The following is a 20,864-nucleotide window of genomic DNA, read 5'->3' on the forward strand; positions in this document are numbered from 1 at the left end:
TTAATGGTAGGTTTATTTGAACAGTGAGAGACAGAATAACAACAAAAAAGTCCTGAAAAACGCATGTCAAAAATGTTATAAATTGATTTGCATTTTAATGAGGGAAATAAGTATTTGACCCCTCTGCAAAACATGACTTAGTACTTGGTGGCAAAACCCTTGTTGGAAATCACAGAGGTCAGACGTTTCTTGTAGTTGGCCACCAGGTTTGCACACATCTCAGGAGGGATTTTGTCACACTCTTCTTTGCAGATCTTCTCCAAGTCATTAAGGTTTCGAGGCTGACGTTTGGCAACCCTCCACAGATTTTCTATGGGATAAAAGGTCTGGAGACTGGCTAGGCCCCTCCAGGACCTTAATGTGCTTCTTCTTGAGCCACTCCTTTGTTGCCTTGGCCGTGTGTTTTGGGTCATTGTCATGCTGGAATACCCATCCACGACCCATTTTCAATGCCCTGGCTGAGGGAAGGAGGTTCTCACCCAAGATTTGATGGTACATGGCCCCGCCCATCGTCCCTTTGATGCAGTGAAGTTGTCCTGTCCCCTTAGCAGAAAAACACCCCCAAAGCATAATGTTTCCACCTCCATGACGGTGGGGATGGTGTTCTTGGGGTCATAGGTAGCATTCCTCCTCCTCCAAACACGGCGAGTTGAGTTGATGCCAAAGAGCTCCATTTTGGTCTCATCTGACCACAACACTTTCACCCAGTTCTCCTCTGACTCATTCAGATGTTCATTGGCTAACTTCAGACGGGTCTGTATATGTGCTTTCTTGAGCAGGGTGACCTTGCGGGCGCTGCAGGATTTCAGTCCTTCACGGCGTAGTGTGTTACCAATTGTTTTCTTGGTGACTATGGTCCCAGCTGCCTTGAGATCATTGACAAGATCCTCCCGTGTAGTTCTGGGCTGATTCCTCACCGTTCTCATGATCATTGCAACTCCACGAGGTGAGATCTTGCATGGAGCCCCAGGCCGAGGGAGATTGACAGTTATTTTGTGTTTCTTCCATTTGCGAATAATCGCACCAACTGTTGTCACCTTCTCACCAAGTTGCTTGGCGATGGTCTTGTAGCCCATTCCTGTCACGGTTTCGGCCGAGGCTGCCTCTCCTCCTTGTTCGGGCAGGCTTCGGCGCTCGTCGTCTCCGGAATTCTAGCTGCCACCGATAGATGTTTCATGTTCGTTTGCTTTTGTCTGTTTGTGTCACACCTGTTTCTGTTTTACGTGATTAGTGTCCTATAAGTTTCTCGTTGTGTTTGTCATGTGTTGTGTATGATTGTTTTTCGTCAGTGTTGTGTTTGCTCGGTTGAGCATATTCTCTCCACTGCGCTGGAGCTCGATTGCACTTGTTTCGTGCACTACTTCATTTTGTCGCACCTGTTTGTGCGCATTTTGCCTATACGCCTTGTGCGTAGTTTAGCTGTTGGGCTTAGTTGCCCTGTTGCCTGTGTTTGGGCCGGAATACAGCATTTGGAACCTACCGTCTGCGTCCTGCATCTGATTTCCTACACTACACCTACACACGCCCTGACAGAATCATACACCAATCATGGAATCAGCAGGAGCCGAAGCAGCCCAGACAAGACTGGAAGCCCAGGTTCGGGATCAGCAGGAGCAACTCCTGCAGATGGGGAACGCCCTGCAGGAGGTGATTACCACACTCCAAGGCTGGGGTTCGCCTCCACCACCGCCCGCCCTGCCAGCACCATCGGCCAGCCCGCCCGTTCCAGCACCGGAACCTCGAGGAGTCCGACTATCTCTCCCGAGGGCTTACGACGGGACAGCGGCTGGGTGTCAGGGATTCCTGCTCCAGGTCGAGCTATACCTGGCCACCGTGCACCCGGCACCTTCAGGGCACGAGAGCGTGTCCGCTCTGATCTCCTGCCTGGCCGGAAAAGCGTTGGAGTGGGCCAACGCGGAGTGGAGGAAGATAGACGCCACGACCATTACGTACACTGAGTTCTCCCGCCGCTTCAGGGCGGTGTTTGACCATCCCCCGGAGGGGAAAGCGGCGGGGGAGCGTCTGGTCTTCCTCCGACAGGGGAGGAGAAGTGCCCAGGAATTCGCACTCGAATTCCGTACTCTGGCGGCAGATGCAGGGTGGAATGATCGGGCCCTCACCGATCTATACCGATGCAGCCTACGAGAGGACGTCCGTCGGGAGCTGGCTTGCAGGGACACCAGTCTCACCTTCGACCAGCTGGTGGATATGTCCATCAGGCTGGATACCCTGCTGGCTACCCGCGGACGTCTTGCGGAGGGTCCGTCCATTCCACCCTCCAGCGCCTCCGAGCCTTGTCCCATGGAGCTCGGGGGCGCTGGCGCTAGAGAGAGGAGGAGTCGGCAGGCTAGGGGGTCCATCCACTGCACCAACTGTGGCCGGGGAGGACACACCGCGGCTAGGTGCTGGGGATGGCCTCCTAGGGGAGATGACGACAGGCCCCGCACTGGGGATTCCCTCCAGGTGAGTAGGCGCCCCACTCACCCAGAGCTCTCTGTTGCCCATTTTTGTATGCCTGTACGTTTTCCACAGGTAGCACCTCATGCCCAGCATAAGGCGCTGGTAGATTCAGGCGCAGCTGGGAATTTTATTGATAAAAAGTTTTGTTTAGCGTTAGGGATTCCCCTCATTCCTGTTGATGTTCCTTTTCCCGTTCACGCCCTAGATAGTCGTCCGTTGGGTACGGGCTTGATCAGGGAGGTCACGGCGCCACTTAGGATGTGTGCGCAGGGGGGTCATCAGGAGATGATTCAGCTGTTCCTGATTGACTCTCCTGCGTATCCGGTGGTGCTGGGAATGCCCTGGTTGAGTACCCATAACCCAGTGATTTCGTGGCAGGAGAGGGCTCTGATGGAGTGGTCTGCTCAGTGTGTGGGTAGATGTTTGGGCGTTTCCGTAGGGGCTACCTCGGTGGAGAGTCCAAACCAGGTGCCCGCATTGCACATTCCACCTGAGTATGGGGATTTGGCTATTGCGTTTAGTAAGGCGAGGGCGACGCAGTTGCCACCCCATAGGCAGGGGGATTGTGCGATAAACCTCCAGGCAGGAGCTGCGCTCCCACGGAGCCATGTGTATCCTCTGTCTCAGGAGGAGAAGAAAGCTATGGAGATTTACATAGACGAATCACTGAGACAAGGATACATACGGCCGTCCACTTCCCCCGCGTCCTCGAGTTTCTTTTTCGTGAAGAAGAAGGATGGTGGTTTGTGCCCATGCATCGATTACCGTGGTCTCAATCAGATTACGGTGAAGTATAGTTATCCACTCCCGCTGATTGCGACCATGACTGAGTCGTTGCATGGGGCGCGTTTCTTCACGAAACTAGATCTCAGGAGCGCGTACAACTTGGTGCGCATCAGGGAGAACGATGAATGGAAAACAGCCTTTAGTATCACCTCGGGCCATTACGAGTATCTGGTCATGCCATACGGGTTGATGAACGCTCCATCAGTTTTCCAATCATTTGTGGATGAGATCTTCAGGGACATGCAGGGGCAGGGGGTGGTGGTGTACATTGATGACATTCTCGTGTACTCACCTACCCGTGTCGAGCATGTAGCCCTGGTGCGCAAGGTGTTGCGGAGGCTGGTGGAGCACGACCTGTATGTGAAGGCAGAGAAGTGTCTGTTTTTCCAGGAGTCGGTCTCCTTTTTGGGTTATCAGTTGTCTGCGTCAGGGGTGAGGATGGAGGTAGATCGAGTGTCGGCCGTGCGTAATTGGCAAACACCAACCACTGTGAAGGAGGTGCAGCAGTTCTTGGGGTTTGCAAATTACTACAGGAGGTTTATCCGGGGGTTTGGACAGGTGGCAGCTCCCATCACGTCTCTGTTGAAGGGGGGTCCGGTGCGTCTGCAGTGGTCGGCCGAGGCGGACAGGGCGTTTGGGAGGCTGAAGGACCTGTTTACCTCGGCCCCAGTGCTGGCGCACCCGGATCCCTCTTTGCCGTTCCAAGTAGAGGTGGACGCGTCGGAGGCCGGGTTAGGAGCCGTGCTTTCACAACGATCTAGCGCCACCTAAACTCCGCCCCTGTGCTTTTTACTCTAAGAAGCTCAGTCCGGCGGAGCGGAACTATGACGTAGGGGACAGGGAGCTGTTAGCCGTGGTACAGGCTCTAAAGGTGTGGAGGCACTGGCTTGAGGGGGCTCAACACCCTTTCCTCATTTTGACGGACCACCGTAACCTGGAGTACATCCGAGCGGCGAGGAGGCTGAACCCTCGCCAGGCAAGATGGAGTATGTTCTTGACCAGGTTTACGTTTAAGATCACGTACATCCCTGGGTCACAGAATGGCAAGGCAGATGCGCTGTCTCGGCGGTATGACGCGGAGGAGAGGTCCGTGGAGCCCACTCCCATACTGCCGGCGTCGTGTCTGGCGGCGCCGGTAGTGTGGGAGATCGATGCTGAACTCGAGCGGGCGTTACGTACCGACCCTAGTCCATCACAGTGCCCGGAGGGTCGGAAGTACGTTCCGCTCGAGGTTCGGGATCGATTGATTTATTGGGCTCACACGTCACCCTCCTCTGGACATCCGGGTATCGGCCGGACAGTGCACTGTCTTAGTGCCAAGTACTGGTGGCCCACGTTGGCTAGGGATGTGAGGGTTTATGTTTCCTCTTGCTCGGTGTGCGCCCAGTGTAAGGCGCCTAGACATTTACCTAGGGGTAAGTTGCTACCCCTGCCCGTTCCACAACGGCCATGGTCCCACCTCTCAGTGGACTTTATAACAGATCTTCCCCTCTCCCAAGGGAATACCACCATCCTGGTCGTTGTGGACCGGTTCTCTAAGGCCTGTCGTTTGCTCCCCATGCCGGGTCTTCCTACGGCCCTGCAAACCGCCGAGGCACTGTTTACCCATGTGTTCCGGCACTACGGGGTGCCCGAGGACATTGTGGCTGATCGGGGTCCCCAATTCACCTCCAGGGTCTGGAGAGCGTTTATGGAGCGGTTGGGGGTCTCGGTGAGTCTCACCTCGGGCTACCACCCGGAGAGCAATGGGCAGGTGGAACGCGTAAACCAGGATGTGGGTAGGTTTCTCAGAACATACTGCCAGGACCGGCCGGAGGAGTGGTCAAGGTACGTTCCCTGGGCCGAGATGGCCCAGAATTCCCTACGCCATTCCTCCACGAACCTAACCCCATTTCAATGTGTGTTAGGTTACCAGCCGGTTCTGGCACCCTGGCAGCAGAGCCAGATCGAGGCTCCTGCGGTGGATGAGTGGGCGCGGCGCTCGGAGGAGACTTGGAACGCTGCACACGTCCACCTGCAGCGGGCCCTCCGACGTCAGAAGGCGAGCGCTGATCTCCACCGCAGTGAGGCACCGGTGTACGCACCTGGTGATCGAGTCTGGCTCTCTACCAGAAATCTGCCCCTCCGCCTGCCCTGTCGGAAACTGGGTCGGCGGTTTGTAGGGCCATTTAAAGTCCTGAGGAGGTTGAACGAGGTTTGTTATAGATTACAGCTACCTGTGGAGTATAAGTGTGTTAACCCCTCGTTCCATGTGTCCCTTCTCAGGCCGGTGGTAGCGGGCCCACTCCAAGACGATGAGATCTTGGAGACTCCTCCGCCCCCGTTGGACATCGAGGGGGCACCGGCGTACTCCGTGAGATCCATCTTGGATTCGAGACGTCGGATGGGGGGTCTCCAGTATCTAGTGGAGTGGGAGGGGTACGGTCCGGAGGAGCGGTGCTGGGTGCCGAGGAGAGACGTGTTGGACCCATCGCTTCTGACGGAGTTCCATCGGAGGCATCCGACGCGCCCTGCGCCGCGTCCCCCTGGCCGTCCCCGAGGCCGGAGTCGGCGCGCGTCTGGAGCCGCGCGTCAAGGGGGGGGTACTGTCACGGTTTCGGCCGAGGCTGCCTCTCCTCCTTGTTCGGGCAGGCTTCGGCGCTCGTCGTCTCCGGAATTCTAGCTGCCACCGATAGATGTTTCATGTTCGTTTGCTTTTGTCTGTTTGTGTCACACCTGTTTCTGTTTTACGTGATTAGTGTCCTATAAGTTTCTCGTTGTGTTTGTCATGTGTTGTGTATGATTGTTTTTCGTCAGTGTTGTGTTTGCTCGGTTGAGCATATTCTCTCCACTGCGCTGGAGCTCGATTGCACTTGTTTCGTGCACTACTTCATTTTGTCGCACCTGTTTGTGCGCATTTTGCCTATACGCCTTGTGCGTAGTTTAGCTGTTGGGCTTAGTTGCCCTGTTGCCTGTGTTTGGGCCGGAATACAGCATTTGGAACCTACCGTCTGCGTCCTGCATCTGATTTCCTACACTACACCTACACACGCCCTGACAATTCCAGCCTTGTGTAGGTCTACAATCTTGTCCCTGACATCCTTGGAGAGCTCTTTGGTCTTGGCCATGGTGGAGAGTTTGGAATCTGATTGATTGATTGCTTCTGAGGACAGGTTTGTTTTATACAGGTAACAAGCTGAGATTAGGAGCACTCCCTTTAAGAGTGTGCTCCTAATCTCAGCTCGTTACCTGTATAAAAAACACCTGGGAGCCAGAAATCTTTCTGATTGAGAGGGGGTCAAATACTTATTTCCCTCATTAAAATGCAAATAAATGTATAACATTTTTTACATGTGTTTTTCTGGATTCTTTTGTCGTTATTCTGTCTTTCACTGTTCAAATAAACCTACCATTAAAATTATAGACTGATATTTTCTTTGTCAGTGGGCAAACATAGACAATCAGCAGGGGATCAAATACTTTTTCCCTCACTGTAAGTGTCACATGATCTGTCACATGATCTCAGTATATATACAGGTAAAAGTCAGTAAATTAGAATATTTTGAAAAACTTGATTTATTTCAGTAATTGCATTCAAAAGGTGTAACTTGTACATTATATTTATTCATTGCACACAGACTGATGCATTCAAATGTTTATTTCATTTAATTTTGATGATTTGAAGTGGCAACAAATGAAAATCCAAAATTCCGTGTGTCACAAAATTAGAATATTACTTAAGGCTAATACAAAAAAGGGATTTTTTAGAAATGTTGGCCAACTGAAAAGTATGAAAATGAAAAATATGAGCATGTACAATACTCAATACTTGGTTGGAGCTCCTTTTGCCTCAATTACTGCATTAATGCGGCGTGGCATGGAGTCGATGAGTTTCTGGCACTGCTCAGGTGTTATGAGAGCCCAGGTTGCTCTGATAGTGGCCTTCAACTCTTCTGCGTTGTTGGGTCTGGCATTCTGCATCTTCCTTTTCACAATACCCCACAGATTTTCTATGGGGCTAAGGTCAGGGGAGTTGGCTGGCCAATTTAGAACAGAAATACCATGGTCCGTAAACCAGGCACGGGTAGATTTTGCGCTGTGTGCAGGCGCCAAGTCCTGTTGGAACCTGAAATCTCCATCTCCATAGAGCAGGTCAGCAGCAGGAAGCATGAAGTGCTCTAAAACTTGCTGGTAGACGGCTGCGTTGACCCTTGATCTCAGGAAACAGAGTGGACCGACACCAGCAGATGACATGGCACCCCAAACCATCACTGATGGTGGAAACTTTACACTAGACTTCAGGCAACGTGGATCCTGTGCCTCTCCTGTCTTCCTCCAGACTCTGGGACCTCGATTTCCAAAGGAAATGCAAAATTTGCTTTCGTCAGAAAACATGACTTTAGACCACTCAGCAGCAGTCCAGCTCTTTTTTTCCTTAGCCCAGGTGAGACGCTTTTCGCGCTGTTTCTTGGTCAACAGTGGCTTGACACGAGGTATGCGGCAGTTGAAACCCATGTCTTTCAAGCGTCTCTTGGTGGTGGATCTTGAAGCCCTGACTCCAGCAGCTGTCCACTCCTTGTGAATCTCCCCCACATTTTTGAATGGGTTTTTTTTCACAATCTTGACTAGGGCGCGGTGATCCCTATCGCTTGTACACTTTTTCTGACCACAGTTTTTCCTTCCCTTTGCCTCTCTATTAATGTGTTTGGACACAGAGCTCTGAGAACAGCCAGCCTCTTCTGCAATAACCTTTTGTGTCTTTCCCTCCTTGTGCAATGTGTCGATGGTCGCCTTTTGGACAGCTGTCAAATCTGAAGTCTTCCCCATGTTTGTGTAGGCTTCAGAACTGGACTGAGAGACCATTTAAAGCCCTTTGCAGGTGTTTTGAGTTAATCAGCTGATTATTTTGTGGCACCAGGTGTCTTCAAAATGTAACCCTTACACAATATTCTAATTTTGTGACACACGGAATTTTGGATTTTCATTTGTTGCCACTTCAAATCATCAAAATTAAATGAAATAAACATTTGAATGCATCAGTCTGTGTGCAATGAATAAATATAATGTACAAGTTACACCTTTTGAATGCAATTACTGAAATAAATCAAGTTTTTCAAAATATTCTAATTTACTGACTTTTACCTGTACACCTGTTCTGAAAGGCCCCAGAGTCTGCAACACCACTAAGCAAGGGGCACCACCAAGCCATGAAGACAAAAGAGCTCTCCAAACAGGTCAGGGACAAAGTTGTGGAGAAGTACAGATCAGGGTTGGGTTATAAAAACATTTCGAAACTTTGAACATCCCACGGAGCACCATTAAATCCATTATTAAAAAATTGAAAGAATATGGCACCACAACAAACCTGCCAAGAGAGGGCCACCCATCAAAACTCACGGACCAGGCAAGGAGGGCATTAATCAGAGAGGCAACAAAGAGACCAAAATAACCCTGAAGGAGCTGCAAAGCTCCACAGCGGAGATTGGAGTATCTGTCCATAGGACCACTTTAAGCCGTACACTCCACAGAGCTGGGCTTTACGGAAGAGTGGCCAGAAAAAAGCCATTGCTTAAAGAAAAGAATAAGAAAACACGTTTGGTGTTCACCAAAAGGCATGTGGGAGACTCCCAAACATATGGAAGAAGGTACTCTGGTCAGATGACACTAAAATTGAGCTTTTTGGCCATCAAGGAAAACGCTATGTCTGGCGCAAACTCAACACCTCTCATCACCCAGAGAACACCATCCCTACAGTGAAGTATGGTGGTGGCAGCATCATGCTGTGGGGATGTTTTTCATCGGCAGGGACTGGGAAACTGGTCAGAATTGAAGGAATGATGGATGGCGCTAAATACAGGGAAATTCTTAAGGGAAACCTGTTTCAGTCTTCCAGAGATTTGCGCCAGCAGGACAATGACCCTAAGCATACTGCTAAAGCAACACTCAAGTGGTTTAAGGGGAAATATTTAAATGTCTTGGAATGGCCAGGTCAAAGCCCAGACCTCAATCCAATTGAGAATCTGTGGTATGACTTAAAGATTGCTGTACACCAGCAGAACCCATCCAACTTGAAGGAGCTGGAGCAGTTTTGCCTTGAAGAATGGGCAAAAATCCCAGTGGCTAGATGTGCCAAGCTTATAGAGACATACCCCAAGAGACTTGCAGCTATAATCGCTGCAAAAGGTGGCTCTACAAAGTATTGACTTTGGAGGGGGGTGAATAGCTATGCACGCTCAAGTTTTCTGTTTTACTGTCTTATTTATTGTTTGTTTCACCCAAAAAATATTTTGCATTTTCTAAGTGGTACTCATGCTGTGTAAATCAAATGATACAAACCCCCCCAAAATCAATTTTAATTCAAGGTTGTAAGGCAACAAAATAGGAACAATGCTAAGGGGGGTGAATACTTTCGCAAGTCACTGTATGTTTCCATAGCCTCCGTTTCAGCCTGCGACAGCTGTCCTGGGCAGCACAGCGTCTAACCGGAGGTTTATCGCGCAATCCACTGGGCGATGGGGTGGTAATTTGGTCGCCTGCGTTTTGGAAGAAGCATCCGCCAAATCAAGGTATTCGTGGGGAATGCGCACGGTGGAGGCATTGTCTAGACTTTCCACTGTGGTCGCAGCAACGGAAACAGCTAGACACATACCCTGACACTCTCGCGACCACCCCGTGAGAGCCCTCTGCGGCCATGAAAAGGTGAGTCGTGTAGTGCTAGCCAGGGAAGGCCCAACACCACAGGGAAATCAGGGGAGTCAATAATATGAAACGTGATTTGCTCCTAATGGGTCTCCTGCGTAATCATGGTGACTGGTGCTGTAACCTCCCTAACAAAACCTGAGCCTAATGGTCGATTTTCAAGTGCTTTGATGGGCAATGGAATAGACAGGGGAACCAATGTAATACGTAGACTAAGAGCTAAAGACCTGTCCATAAAGTTCCCCACTGCGCCTGAATCTACCAGCGCCTTACACTGGGAAACTACCGTGTAATCAGGGAAGTGGACGTGGATGGTTAACTGTGCAGCAGAGGGCTCTGAACAAGTGTGGATTTGCGCTACCTGGGGTGACGCAAGAGTGCCCTGCCTGCCGTCTCCAGAATCAGAAGAACTCTGACGACATCGTGCAGCAGAATGTCCTCTTCTGCCACAAGAGTGACACTGGATCTGTCATCCTCCGTTCTTCTGGACCGCTGCACCACCCAGCTCCATCGGAACGTGAGCCGGGGTGAGGGGGGGTGAAATGGGCAGGCCCCTTCCAGGACGTCCTCTCGAAGCCAGTATGTTGTCCAACCGGATGGCCATGTCCACCAGTTGGTCGAAGGTCAGAGTGGTAACCCAGCAGGCTAGCTCCCTTCGGATGTCCTCACGCAGGCTGCATCGGAATTGGTCAATGAGGTACCGCTCGTTCCACCCGGACCCAGCCACTAGGGTTATAAACTCCACGGCGAAGTCTTGCGCGGTCCTCGTCCCTGCCTCAGATGGAACAGACGCTCGCCCGCCTTTCTTCATTCGGCGGGATGATCAAAGACTGCCCGGAAGAGGCGAGCGAACTCTCCGTAGCTGTCCAACGCATCTCCTCCTTCACTCCATACCACGTTGGCCCACTCCAGGGCTTTCCCGAGAGACAGGAGACGAGGGTAGATACCTTCTCCCGATCCATGGTGAAATAGAGGTCCAGCTGCAGGAGGAAACCCTGGCAGCGGGAAGCTGTCCCGTCGTATTCCCTCGGTCGAGACAGTTGAATACCACTGGGTGCTGGTGTGTGGGTGGCTGGATCCGGTAGCTCAGCTGGTTCCGCAGGATCGGGTCCTCTCCTCTCCAGGCGCTGGACGGCCTGGAGAACCCGATCCATCGCTTCGCCCAAGCTGGCTAACATGTTGGAATGCTCCCGGACCCCACTCCTGCTGACTCCATGCTGTTGGGTGTGTTATTCTGTAGCAGGTGATTAGGACGGAGTCAGGCGCAGGAGGTGTGAATCACAGAATATGGTTTATTCGTCCAATACAGCAGTTTGCAGCAATGCATAAACCAAATACAGTGCGCCTTATGTGCGTACTGGGAAAACAAAAACACACGGGTGAATATCCCGGCGATAAAAGTACATAATGCTCAACCGAGCTAGCGACACCTCCACATGGAAAGGAGGGAATAATTATACAGAGACTGAGTGTGAAAACAAGACAAAACAAATGGAATGATGAAAAGAGGAGCGGCAGTGGCTAGAAGGCCGGTGAAGACGAATGCCGAAGCCTGCCCGAACAAGGAGAGGAGGCAGCTTCGTAGGGAGTCGTGACACTGGGGGACCTTTGTCTAGTTCCCTGTAAGTTCCCAGGACGTCATAGAGGACCATGTCAGGATCTTTTTAGGATGTTTTCAGGACGTTAATTTAACTAGTCCTCAGGACATCTCATTATGGTCCCAAGGGAATGTTCTCTGGGGGACCTTTTTCTAGTTCTTGGTTTTGGGCAAATCCAGTAAAACACGTTACTGAGTACCACTCTCCATAAGTATAGCAGTGGCTGCATCATGTTATGGGTATGCTTGTAATTATTAAGCACTGGGGAGTTTTTCAGGAAAAGAAAGAAACGGAATGGAGCTAAGCACAGGCAAATTCCTAGAGGAAAACCTGGGGGACCTGGCTCTCCCTCACTGTTGTCTCTACTGCTGAGTGGAGCCAGGAACTCTTGACAGCTAGAATCATAAAGCCCCTAGCTCAGACTCAGACACATTCCTACCAAAGGACCTAAACTGTAGCTGTATACCAGCCTAGTGAGCTCTCAGCTCAGATAGAAATAGAAAACATATTAGAATGGGATATCACTGTAGAACTAGCAACCAAACAAAGTGGATCACACATTTTTAAGCATTCAAATAAGTAGTCTGTGCATATGACTATCATAGGTATGCCATACCTTAGTAGAAGAGAAAATGTTTCTGTGCTCTTAGATCAGATGCAAATGTCTGTCATTTAATGTGCTAAGCTTTCGGTCAAAGCAGTAGTAGACCTAGCTACTATGTCAGCTCTGTCAAAGGTCTGCTATGACGGAAAGCTTAGCACATGAAATTACTGGAATTTGCATTTGAACTAAAAGTGCTGAGACTTTCTTCTTCACTGTGGTCTCTTATCTTCTGGAAAAGTCTTAATGGGATCCTGGGACGTCCCAACTCTGACATCAACGCATTGAAGTTTACATTTAAAACGATTAAGGTAAGGGTTAAAGTATTCTGTTAACTTATACCCAAATAATGCATACATTTGAGAAAAAAAACACTTCAAAAACCCCACCTCAAACAGACTTTAAAAAAGACTGTTTAATAAATGCTTGCTATTTCCTCATAGAGGATGAGGAAAAAATAATAAGGAATTGATATTGTCCATTAAAACTATTTTCCTATTGCATTATGTAAAATGTTTACAGTTTAAAACATTTAAAAAGCCAATCAGTGGTCTACATGAATATTTGTAATGACCGGTATACGCCCACACCATTCTGTTGTTGGGGTACGCCCACACCACTCTAAAACAGAAAAGCTGCTTTTTAACATACTTAACTACGATTTTGTGGAAGGAAAACGATTTAACTCATGTTGTAATTCATTATAGGTCATATTTCATAGAAATCTGGAAACACTGGACAGTTACTTTAAGGTTAGGTAAGGGTTATGGTTAAGGTTAGGGTTAGGGTAACTGTAGGGGTTAAGGTTTAAAGTATGTATGTCCCAAGGATCCTGGATAGCTCTAACCCTTACCTTCCTGCGCCTTAGCTACTTTGCCCGAGTAGTAGAATATGTGCAGTAGATTTATGTAACGCCTATGAAGGGTCACAGTTCCTAGAGGAATATATTCTCTCCTTGGTATAAGTCTTGCTTGGCTACGTAAACTGTATGCATGCATGACTAAGTCGCTTTGGATAAAAGCATCTCCTAAATGGCATATATTATTTTATTACCCAGCAAGGTTGGGCAGTAACTGATTACATGTAATCAGTTACATGCCATCAGTTACATGTAATCAGATTACAAAAAATTGAACTGTAATCAGTTACATTCCCAGAAAAATATTGTCATCAGATTACAGATATTTTTGAAAAACTAGATGATTACTTCTTGGATTACTTTTAAATTAAGAAAGGATACTTGTGAAAACATACATTATGACACATTTCTGTTTTCTCAATAACCAGGTTTCCATCCAACCTTTTTATGGCAGTAAATTTCACATGGAAACAGCTAATTTATTTTTTTCGGTAAACTTTCCAAATGTCGACATAACTAAATACGCTAGACAAGGTGGGATCTTTTTGTGTCTGTAAAATTAAATATGTAAGAAATGGCGGTGGAAACACCTTTATGCGCAAATATTGATATAATAACCATCATATTTAAGTAAACTTAGAGTCATGCTGATGATATGTTGTGTGGTCCTCCCACTACGACTCGGGAAAGTATGAATATTCGCATGAAAATCTGTCTGCAATTGTATGGAATCCTAGCTATAGACATTATATTCAGCATTGAAAAAAAGTGCAAGTTTGTTCCACCTGAGCAAGTCTGACCAAAATTCAGAGACCACTATGATGACACACCAAATGCGTTTAATGGATCATTTTTGTATTTTTGTTCTGATGCCGCTTAAGGTGAAAGTACTAACTATAACCGATGACATTTAGAAAGTAACCAACCCAACCCTGCTACCCAGACTCATTGCTCTGGCCAAACGCCACACCACGCCCACAAACCTTTATTTCTTCTCTGCAATGAATCTGGATTTGACTCCCTCCCCGACCCTTCTAGAATTAGAACACATTCGGACCGTCTGATTAGTCCCAGAAACCGATGGGTTGGACCAGAGCCAGAACACACGTGGGTAAAGCGACGTTTTGAAAATTACTGGAAAGAGAGCCTGTGACGCGACTTCCACTTTTGAACATTAACAAGGCTGCATTAACAAGACATTAACTCCTCCTCCACATTTAATGGATTGGTTGAACAGTGCAGAAGAAAACCTCCCCCGACAGTTTATTTTTTCTTGTCAGGACCAGAAAGAAAGAAACGCCGCTCAGGCGTTTCTTTTACGCCTGCTACATTAGGTGAATTCATCATTGGCTTTGTCATACTCTGATTGGTTAAAGATGATCCAGTCGCTGATGACTTTGTTTTGTACAATGCCCCTCATCCCCACACAAGACTTGAATGAGGGCAGATTCAGACTGATGTATGTAGCGATCGATAGAGCAGCGGAATAATTCCATGTGAGTCGTCAGGCAAGTATGAGTCCACACCAACTATAAAACACTTCCTGATTTGAGTTTAGGGATGAGAACTAGCTGGACAATGCTTGCCCACTGTCTGTCACCCAGCATTAGCAAGCTTCGCTCTGTCGCTCCCAGCACCATCGAAAATAAGTCTTAGTGTCAGAACAGTACCATGTCAAAACACTTCACACTCAAGAAAACACCACCACCACTCTTCATATTTTTAAATCAAACATGAAAAAACAACACCTGTCATCCTGCTGCAACCAGAGGTTCACTTTCACTCGGCCAATGATGAACCAGGGCCAGTGATTTATGAAAAGTGACTACTCTATTAGAGGGGAATTCAGACCCATGTTACGTGCGTATCTATCTCTCTATGCATATTCTGACCTTGAACATAAGCATGGGGAAATGCCTGTGCCAGCCAGATATACATTTGGGGTGGAGATCGCAGAAATATACGTGTGGCAGAGGTTTAGTCTACAGATATGCGTATTTTGACCTTAACTTAATTCCCAAATAATTACACCACCTTTACACGCGAGGACAACATGAATAAGGTCGAGCAACCTATCAGTTCCAAGTGAAAAAAAACATTCTGATAGAAATAACACCAATCTCCATGCACTGTAATTTGTAAATTGATAACAGCTATTGATAAGAGCTAGGTAAATGAGTAATCCGTTTGGATAAGGGGATTGTACACTGAACAAAAATATAAACGCAACATTCAACAATTTCAAAGATTTCACTGAGTTAAAGTTCATATAAGAAAATCAGTCAATTGAAATGAATTCATTAGGCCCTAATCTATGGATTTCACATGACTGGGAATACAGATATGCATCTGTTGATCACAGATACCTTAAAAAAAAGGTAGGGGCATGGATCAGAAAACCAGTCAGTATCTGGGGTGACCACCATTTGCCTCATGCAGTGCAACACATCTCCTTTGCATAGAGTTGATCTGGCGGTTGATTATGGCCTGTGGAATGTTGTCCCACTCCTCTTCAATGGCTGTGCAAAGTTGCTGGATATTGGCGGGAACTGCAACATGCTGTCGTACACGTCGATCCAGAGCATCCCAAACATGCTCAATGGGTGACATACCTGGTGAGTATGCAGGCCATGGAAGAACTGGGACATTTTCAGCTTCCAGGAATTGTGTACAGATCCTTGCGACATGGGGCTGTGCATTATCATGCTAAAACATGAGGTGATGGCAGTGGATAAATGGCACGTCAACAGGCCTCAGGATCTCAAATCAAATCACATTTTATTTGCCACATGCGCAGAATACAACAGGTGTAGACATTACAGTGAAATGCTTACTTACAAGCCCTTAACCAACAAAGCATTTTTTAAAGATATATATATATTTAAAAAAAGTGTTAAGTTAAAAAAATCAAAGCAAATAAATAAAGAGCAGCAGTAAAATAAAATAACAGTAGGGAGGCTATATACAGGGGGGTACCGGTGCAGAGTCAATGTGCGGGGGCACCGGCTAGTCGAGGTAATTGAGGTAATATGTACATGTGGGTAGAGTTAAAGTGACTATGCATAAATAATAGACAGAGTAGCAGCAGCATAAAAGAGGGGGGTGGGGGTGGGGGGGGGGGCAGTGCAAATAGTCCGGGTAGCAATGATTAGCTGTTCAGGAGTCTTATGGCTTGGGGGTAGAAGCTGTTGAGAAGCCTTTTGGACCTAGACTTGGCGCTCCGGTACCGCTTGCCATGCGGTAGCAGAGAGAACAGTCTATGACTAGGGTGGCTGGAGTCTTTGAAAATTTTGAGGGCCTTCTTCTGACACCGCCTGGTATAGAGGTCCTGGATGGCAGGAAGCTTGGCCTCAGTGATGTACTGGGCCGTACGCACTACCCTCTGTAGTGCCTTGCGGTCGGAGGCCGAGCAGTTGCCATACCAGGCGGTGATGCAACCAGTCAGGATGCTCTCGATGGTGCAGCTGTAGAACTTTTTGAATACCTGAGGACCCATGCCAAATCTTTTCATTCTCCTGAGGGGGAATAGGCTTTGTCGTGCCCTCTTCACGACTGTCTTGGTGTGTTTGGACCATGATAGTTTGTTGGTGATGTGGACACCAAGGAACTTGAAGCTCTCAACCTGTTCCACTACAGCCCTGTCGATGAGAATGGGGGCATGCTCAGTCCTCTTTTTTTTTCCTGTAGTCCACAATCATCTCCTTTGTCTTGATCACGTTGAGGGAGAGGTTGTTATCCTGGCACCACACGGCCAGGTCTCGGACCTCCTCCCTATAGGCTGTCTCATCGTTGTCGGTGATCAGGCCTACCACTGTTGTGTCGTCGGCAAACTTAATGATGGTGTTGGAGTCGTGCCTGGCCATGCAGTCATGGGTGAACAGGGAGTATAGGAGGGGACTGAGCACGCACCCCTGAGGGGCCCCCGTGTTGAGGATCAGCGTGGCAGATGTGTTGTTACCTACCCTTACCACCTGGGGGCGGCCCGTCAGGAAGTCCAGGATCCAGTTGCAGAGGGAGGTGTTTAGTCCCAGGATCCTTAGCTTAGTGATGAGCTTTGAGGGCACTATGGTGTTAAACACAGAGCTGTAGTAAATGAACACCATTCTCACGTAGGTGTTCCTCTTGTCCAGGTGGGAAAGGGCAGTGTGGAGTGCAATAGAGATTGCATCATCTGTGGATCTGTTGGGGCGGTATGCAAATTGGAGTGGGACTAGGGTTTCTGGGATAATGGTGTTGATGTGAGCCATGACCAGCCTTTCAAAGCACTTCATGGCTACAGACGTGAGTGCTACGGGTCGGTAGTCATGTAGGCAGGTTATCTTAGTGTCCTTGGGCACAGGGACTATGGTGGTCTGCTTGAAACATGTTGGTATTACAGACTCAGTCAGGGACATGTTGAAAATGTCATTGAAGACACTTGCCAGTTGGTCGGCACATGCTCGGAGTACACGTCCTGGTAATCCGTCTGGCCATGCGGCCTTGTGAATGTTAACCTGCTTAAAAGTCTTACTCACATCGGCTACGGAGAGCGTGATCACATAGTCATCCGGAGCAGCTGAAGAATTCTCGTCACGGTATCTCTGTGCATTCAAATTGCCATTGATAAAATGCAATTGTGTTCGTTGTCCGTAGCTTATGCCTGCCCATACCATAGCCCCACCGCCACCATGGGGCACTCTGTTCACAATGTTGACATCAGCAAACCGCTCACCCACACGACCCCATACCAGGATTCATCTGTGAAGAGCACACTTCTCCAGCGTGCCAGTGGCCATCGAAGGTGAGCATTTGCCAACTGAAGTTGGTTACGATGCCGAACTGCAGTCAGGTCAAGACCCTGGTGAGGACGACGAGCACGCAGATGAGCTTCACTGAGATGGTTTCTGACAGTTTGTGCAGAAATGTGTCAGTTGTGCAAACCCACAGTTTCATCAGCTGTCCGGGTGACTGGTCTCAAATGAACCTGCAGGTGAAGAAACCAGATGTGGAGGTCCTGGCCTGGCGGGTTACACGTGGTCTGTGGTTGTGAGGCTGTTGGACGTACTGCTAAATTCTCTAAAATGACGTTGGCGGCAGCTTATGGTAGAAAAATGAACATTCAATTCTCTGGCAACAGCTCTGGTGGACTTTCCTGCAGTCAGCATGCCAATTGCACGCTCCCTTAAAATCTGTGGCATTGTGCACATTTTAGAGTGGCCTTTTATTGTCCCCAGCACAAGGTGCACATGTGCAATGATAATGCTGTTTAATCAGCTTCTTGATATGCCACACCTGTCAGTCGGATGGATTATCCTGGCAAAGGAGAAATGCTCAGTAACAGGGATTTAAACACATTTGTGCAAATAAATTGAGAGAAATAAGCTTTTTGTGCATATGGAAAATTTCTGGGATCTTTTATTTCAGCTCATGAAACATGGGACCAACACTTTACATGTTGTGTTTATATTTTTGTTCAGTATAAACATAAATGACAATTGTTTTAGATCCGTTTGACCTTATGATCGCTGGAAGCCAATGTGAAACCAGTCATATTTCAGCAAAATGAAAAGCATATCAACATGACAGATATTCCGGCCTCTTTTCCACAGTGAAATATAAACAGCTGTGTCTTTATTCCGAATTTTAATTGTAGGCCTATGGCTTCATAATTTGCGGGTGTGAAATTCAAAGACCCAAGCCGAGGCTGTATCTTATGGAAACCTGTCTGCACTGACCATAGCACCGAACCTACCGAGTTGATTTAGACTCTCTAGAATGTTTTAATTATATTCCCAGACTTGTATTTTAAATGTTTTCATATTAAATATTAGGAACAATCGGAAACCACTGTCAGTAATACCCACATACATAATAACGGTCCCTTTAGTGTTAGTTTCCTTCAATTTGTAGCCTACATTTTGCATTATTCCAATACATCATTAGTTTACTTTCTTTCCTGTCACGTCCGTGCGGTTGTTCCTGAGGGTCGTTAACAATAGTGGACTATATTAGGCTAACGTAACAAGTTGTGCAATAATTTGGGACATGTAGCCTATTTGAATCATTATGGAACACAGACCATACATAGCAGTTTAAACCTGGAGCCTAGTGCGCGGTTCACAACGACTGGACCTTTGTCATCACAGTTCCATGATTAGTGAGGATTATTAAGGTACATTTATGGATGGGTTGGCTGACAACGTCACGAAAGCAATGCGCTCGCTTCAATGGGGCAGAAGTCCGCAAGTTGTTGTGATTCTGGATGGCCAGATAGCTACCCACAATGACAAGAAACTGCCATGTGGGGAAATGTAAGTTACTTTTTTAATCTAGTTTCGTCTTGATACCATGTCTTGTTTTGACTGATTTCATGTCAATGCTAATATGGCAAAACAATTGCTAGCTAGCTAACCAACAACTGTAATGATGTATTTGAGCGACAACAAGTGCTCAATGTGCAAATGTATATTTTTGTTTTCAATAAACAGATCTAAGCCAACCCTGTCTGTTTTGCCCCATGGTTGCGCGCGCATCGGTTTTGTTGCTAAACAACCAACCCGCCTATAGGACTATTGTTCAACCCCTATTGTACAGTTTTCTCATCTTCCAATATTTCATGGTTGAACAATTGAATATTTTTGATTAACCAATATATTTCGTGAGCAAAGGCTCTCCAACACTACTATGCATGATTCATAAATACTTTCATTACCCGAAATAATCTACAAGATCAGAGTATTTTCAAAGCTAGTAATTGGTGCTGAAAAGTAGACAAATATTAATGTATTTAGATGGCTTTCTTTCATTGATCTCAAATATTCTGAACCTGTTCTCTCAATATACTCTAATGAGTCTGTCGAGAAAATTCAAATTTAAGGTACACCGTATTTAAAGGGATGGCTTTAGATAAATGTACTGAAGACCCTATTGAATGAAAACCCCTAGAGAAAATCTGTTAGCCAGCAAGTGGAAGGGTTTTCAGCGGTTGAATTACATTTATTCAGTGCGCGCAAGGGAGCCACACCTGCACAGCCCATAACGCACGTGTATAAGGTAAGTCTGAGTACCCACTACTGAGAAGCGCTTAAATCAAAATTTGTAAAAAAGGCATAGATTTCCTACGTCTGAATCGGCCCCTTACTGAAGAGCTGAACACAAACATTTTTGAGGAATTTAAAAGGATAGGATTGCACAAAGAACAGGTTTAGGACAGATGAGGACAAATCTGACAGCTAAAACGAAAAGGTGTGAAAATCTGGGATGATGCCTATTCTCATGCCTGTTCCCACAAAGATCTTAAAATATCCAAATATCCTCATTAAATACCCTGCATGGTAAAATCTATCCTGTAATAAACACAAATTACTTTGGTGAATCAAATAAGAACAGGTTTAGAGGGAAGAAAACTGAAACACTTCAGCCTGGGTGCAGACCGGCACCCAGGCTAGAAACACTTGCCCTCTCTCCTCCAACTAGTGATATTCCCTCCTTCATTCTCCCCTCAGGTACTGTGGCCTACCTGAAGAAGGCGTACATCACCAGGGCGTTCCCACCGACCCCTACTGCTCCAATCACCATGACAAAGCAGGCCACGATGTAATGAGCGTGGTCCGGCACATCCACCTTCCGGAAGAAACCTCGGTCCATGTTGTCCATGCCTGGGACAAAGAGAGAAGCAGACCTGATTCAGTCCATATGAACAAGTTAATGGATCATACAACACTTTCACCACAGAGCCCTTCCTCTCTCTCTCTCTCTCTCTCTCTCTCTCTCTCTCTCTCTCTCTCTCTCTCTCTCTCTCTCTCTCTCTCTCTCTCTCTCTCTCTCTCTCTCTCTCTCTCTCTCTCTCTCTCTCTCTCTCTCTCTCTCTCTCTCTCTCTCTCTCTCTCTCTCTCTCTCTCTC

General features: G+C 47.5%; 1 protein-coding gene across 1 annotated transcript in view; it reads right to left on the reverse strand.

Annotated features, from left to right (window-relative positions):
• LOC311127430 (melanopsin-B-like) overlaps positions 1-20,608 on the reverse strand; it is a gene marked incomplete at both ends in the record, with an annotated part of 49,046 nt that extends 28,438 nt beyond the window's left edge. The window contains one exon of the mRNA XM_084159273.1: positions 20,481-20,608. Within this exon, the coding sequence (XP_084015399.1) occupies positions 20,481-20,608 (128 nt within the window). The remainder of the gene's footprint in view (positions 1-20,480) is intronic.
• Positions 20,609-20,864: the final 256 nt, after the last annotated feature.

The sequence above is a fragment of the Coregonus lavaretus genome (genome assembly GCF_964263955.1).
Source record: "Coregonus lavaretus genome assembly, chromosome: 4".
Classification (NCBI taxonomy): domain Eukaryota; kingdom Metazoa; phylum Chordata; class Actinopteri; order Salmoniformes; family Salmonidae; genus Coregonus; species Coregonus lavaretus.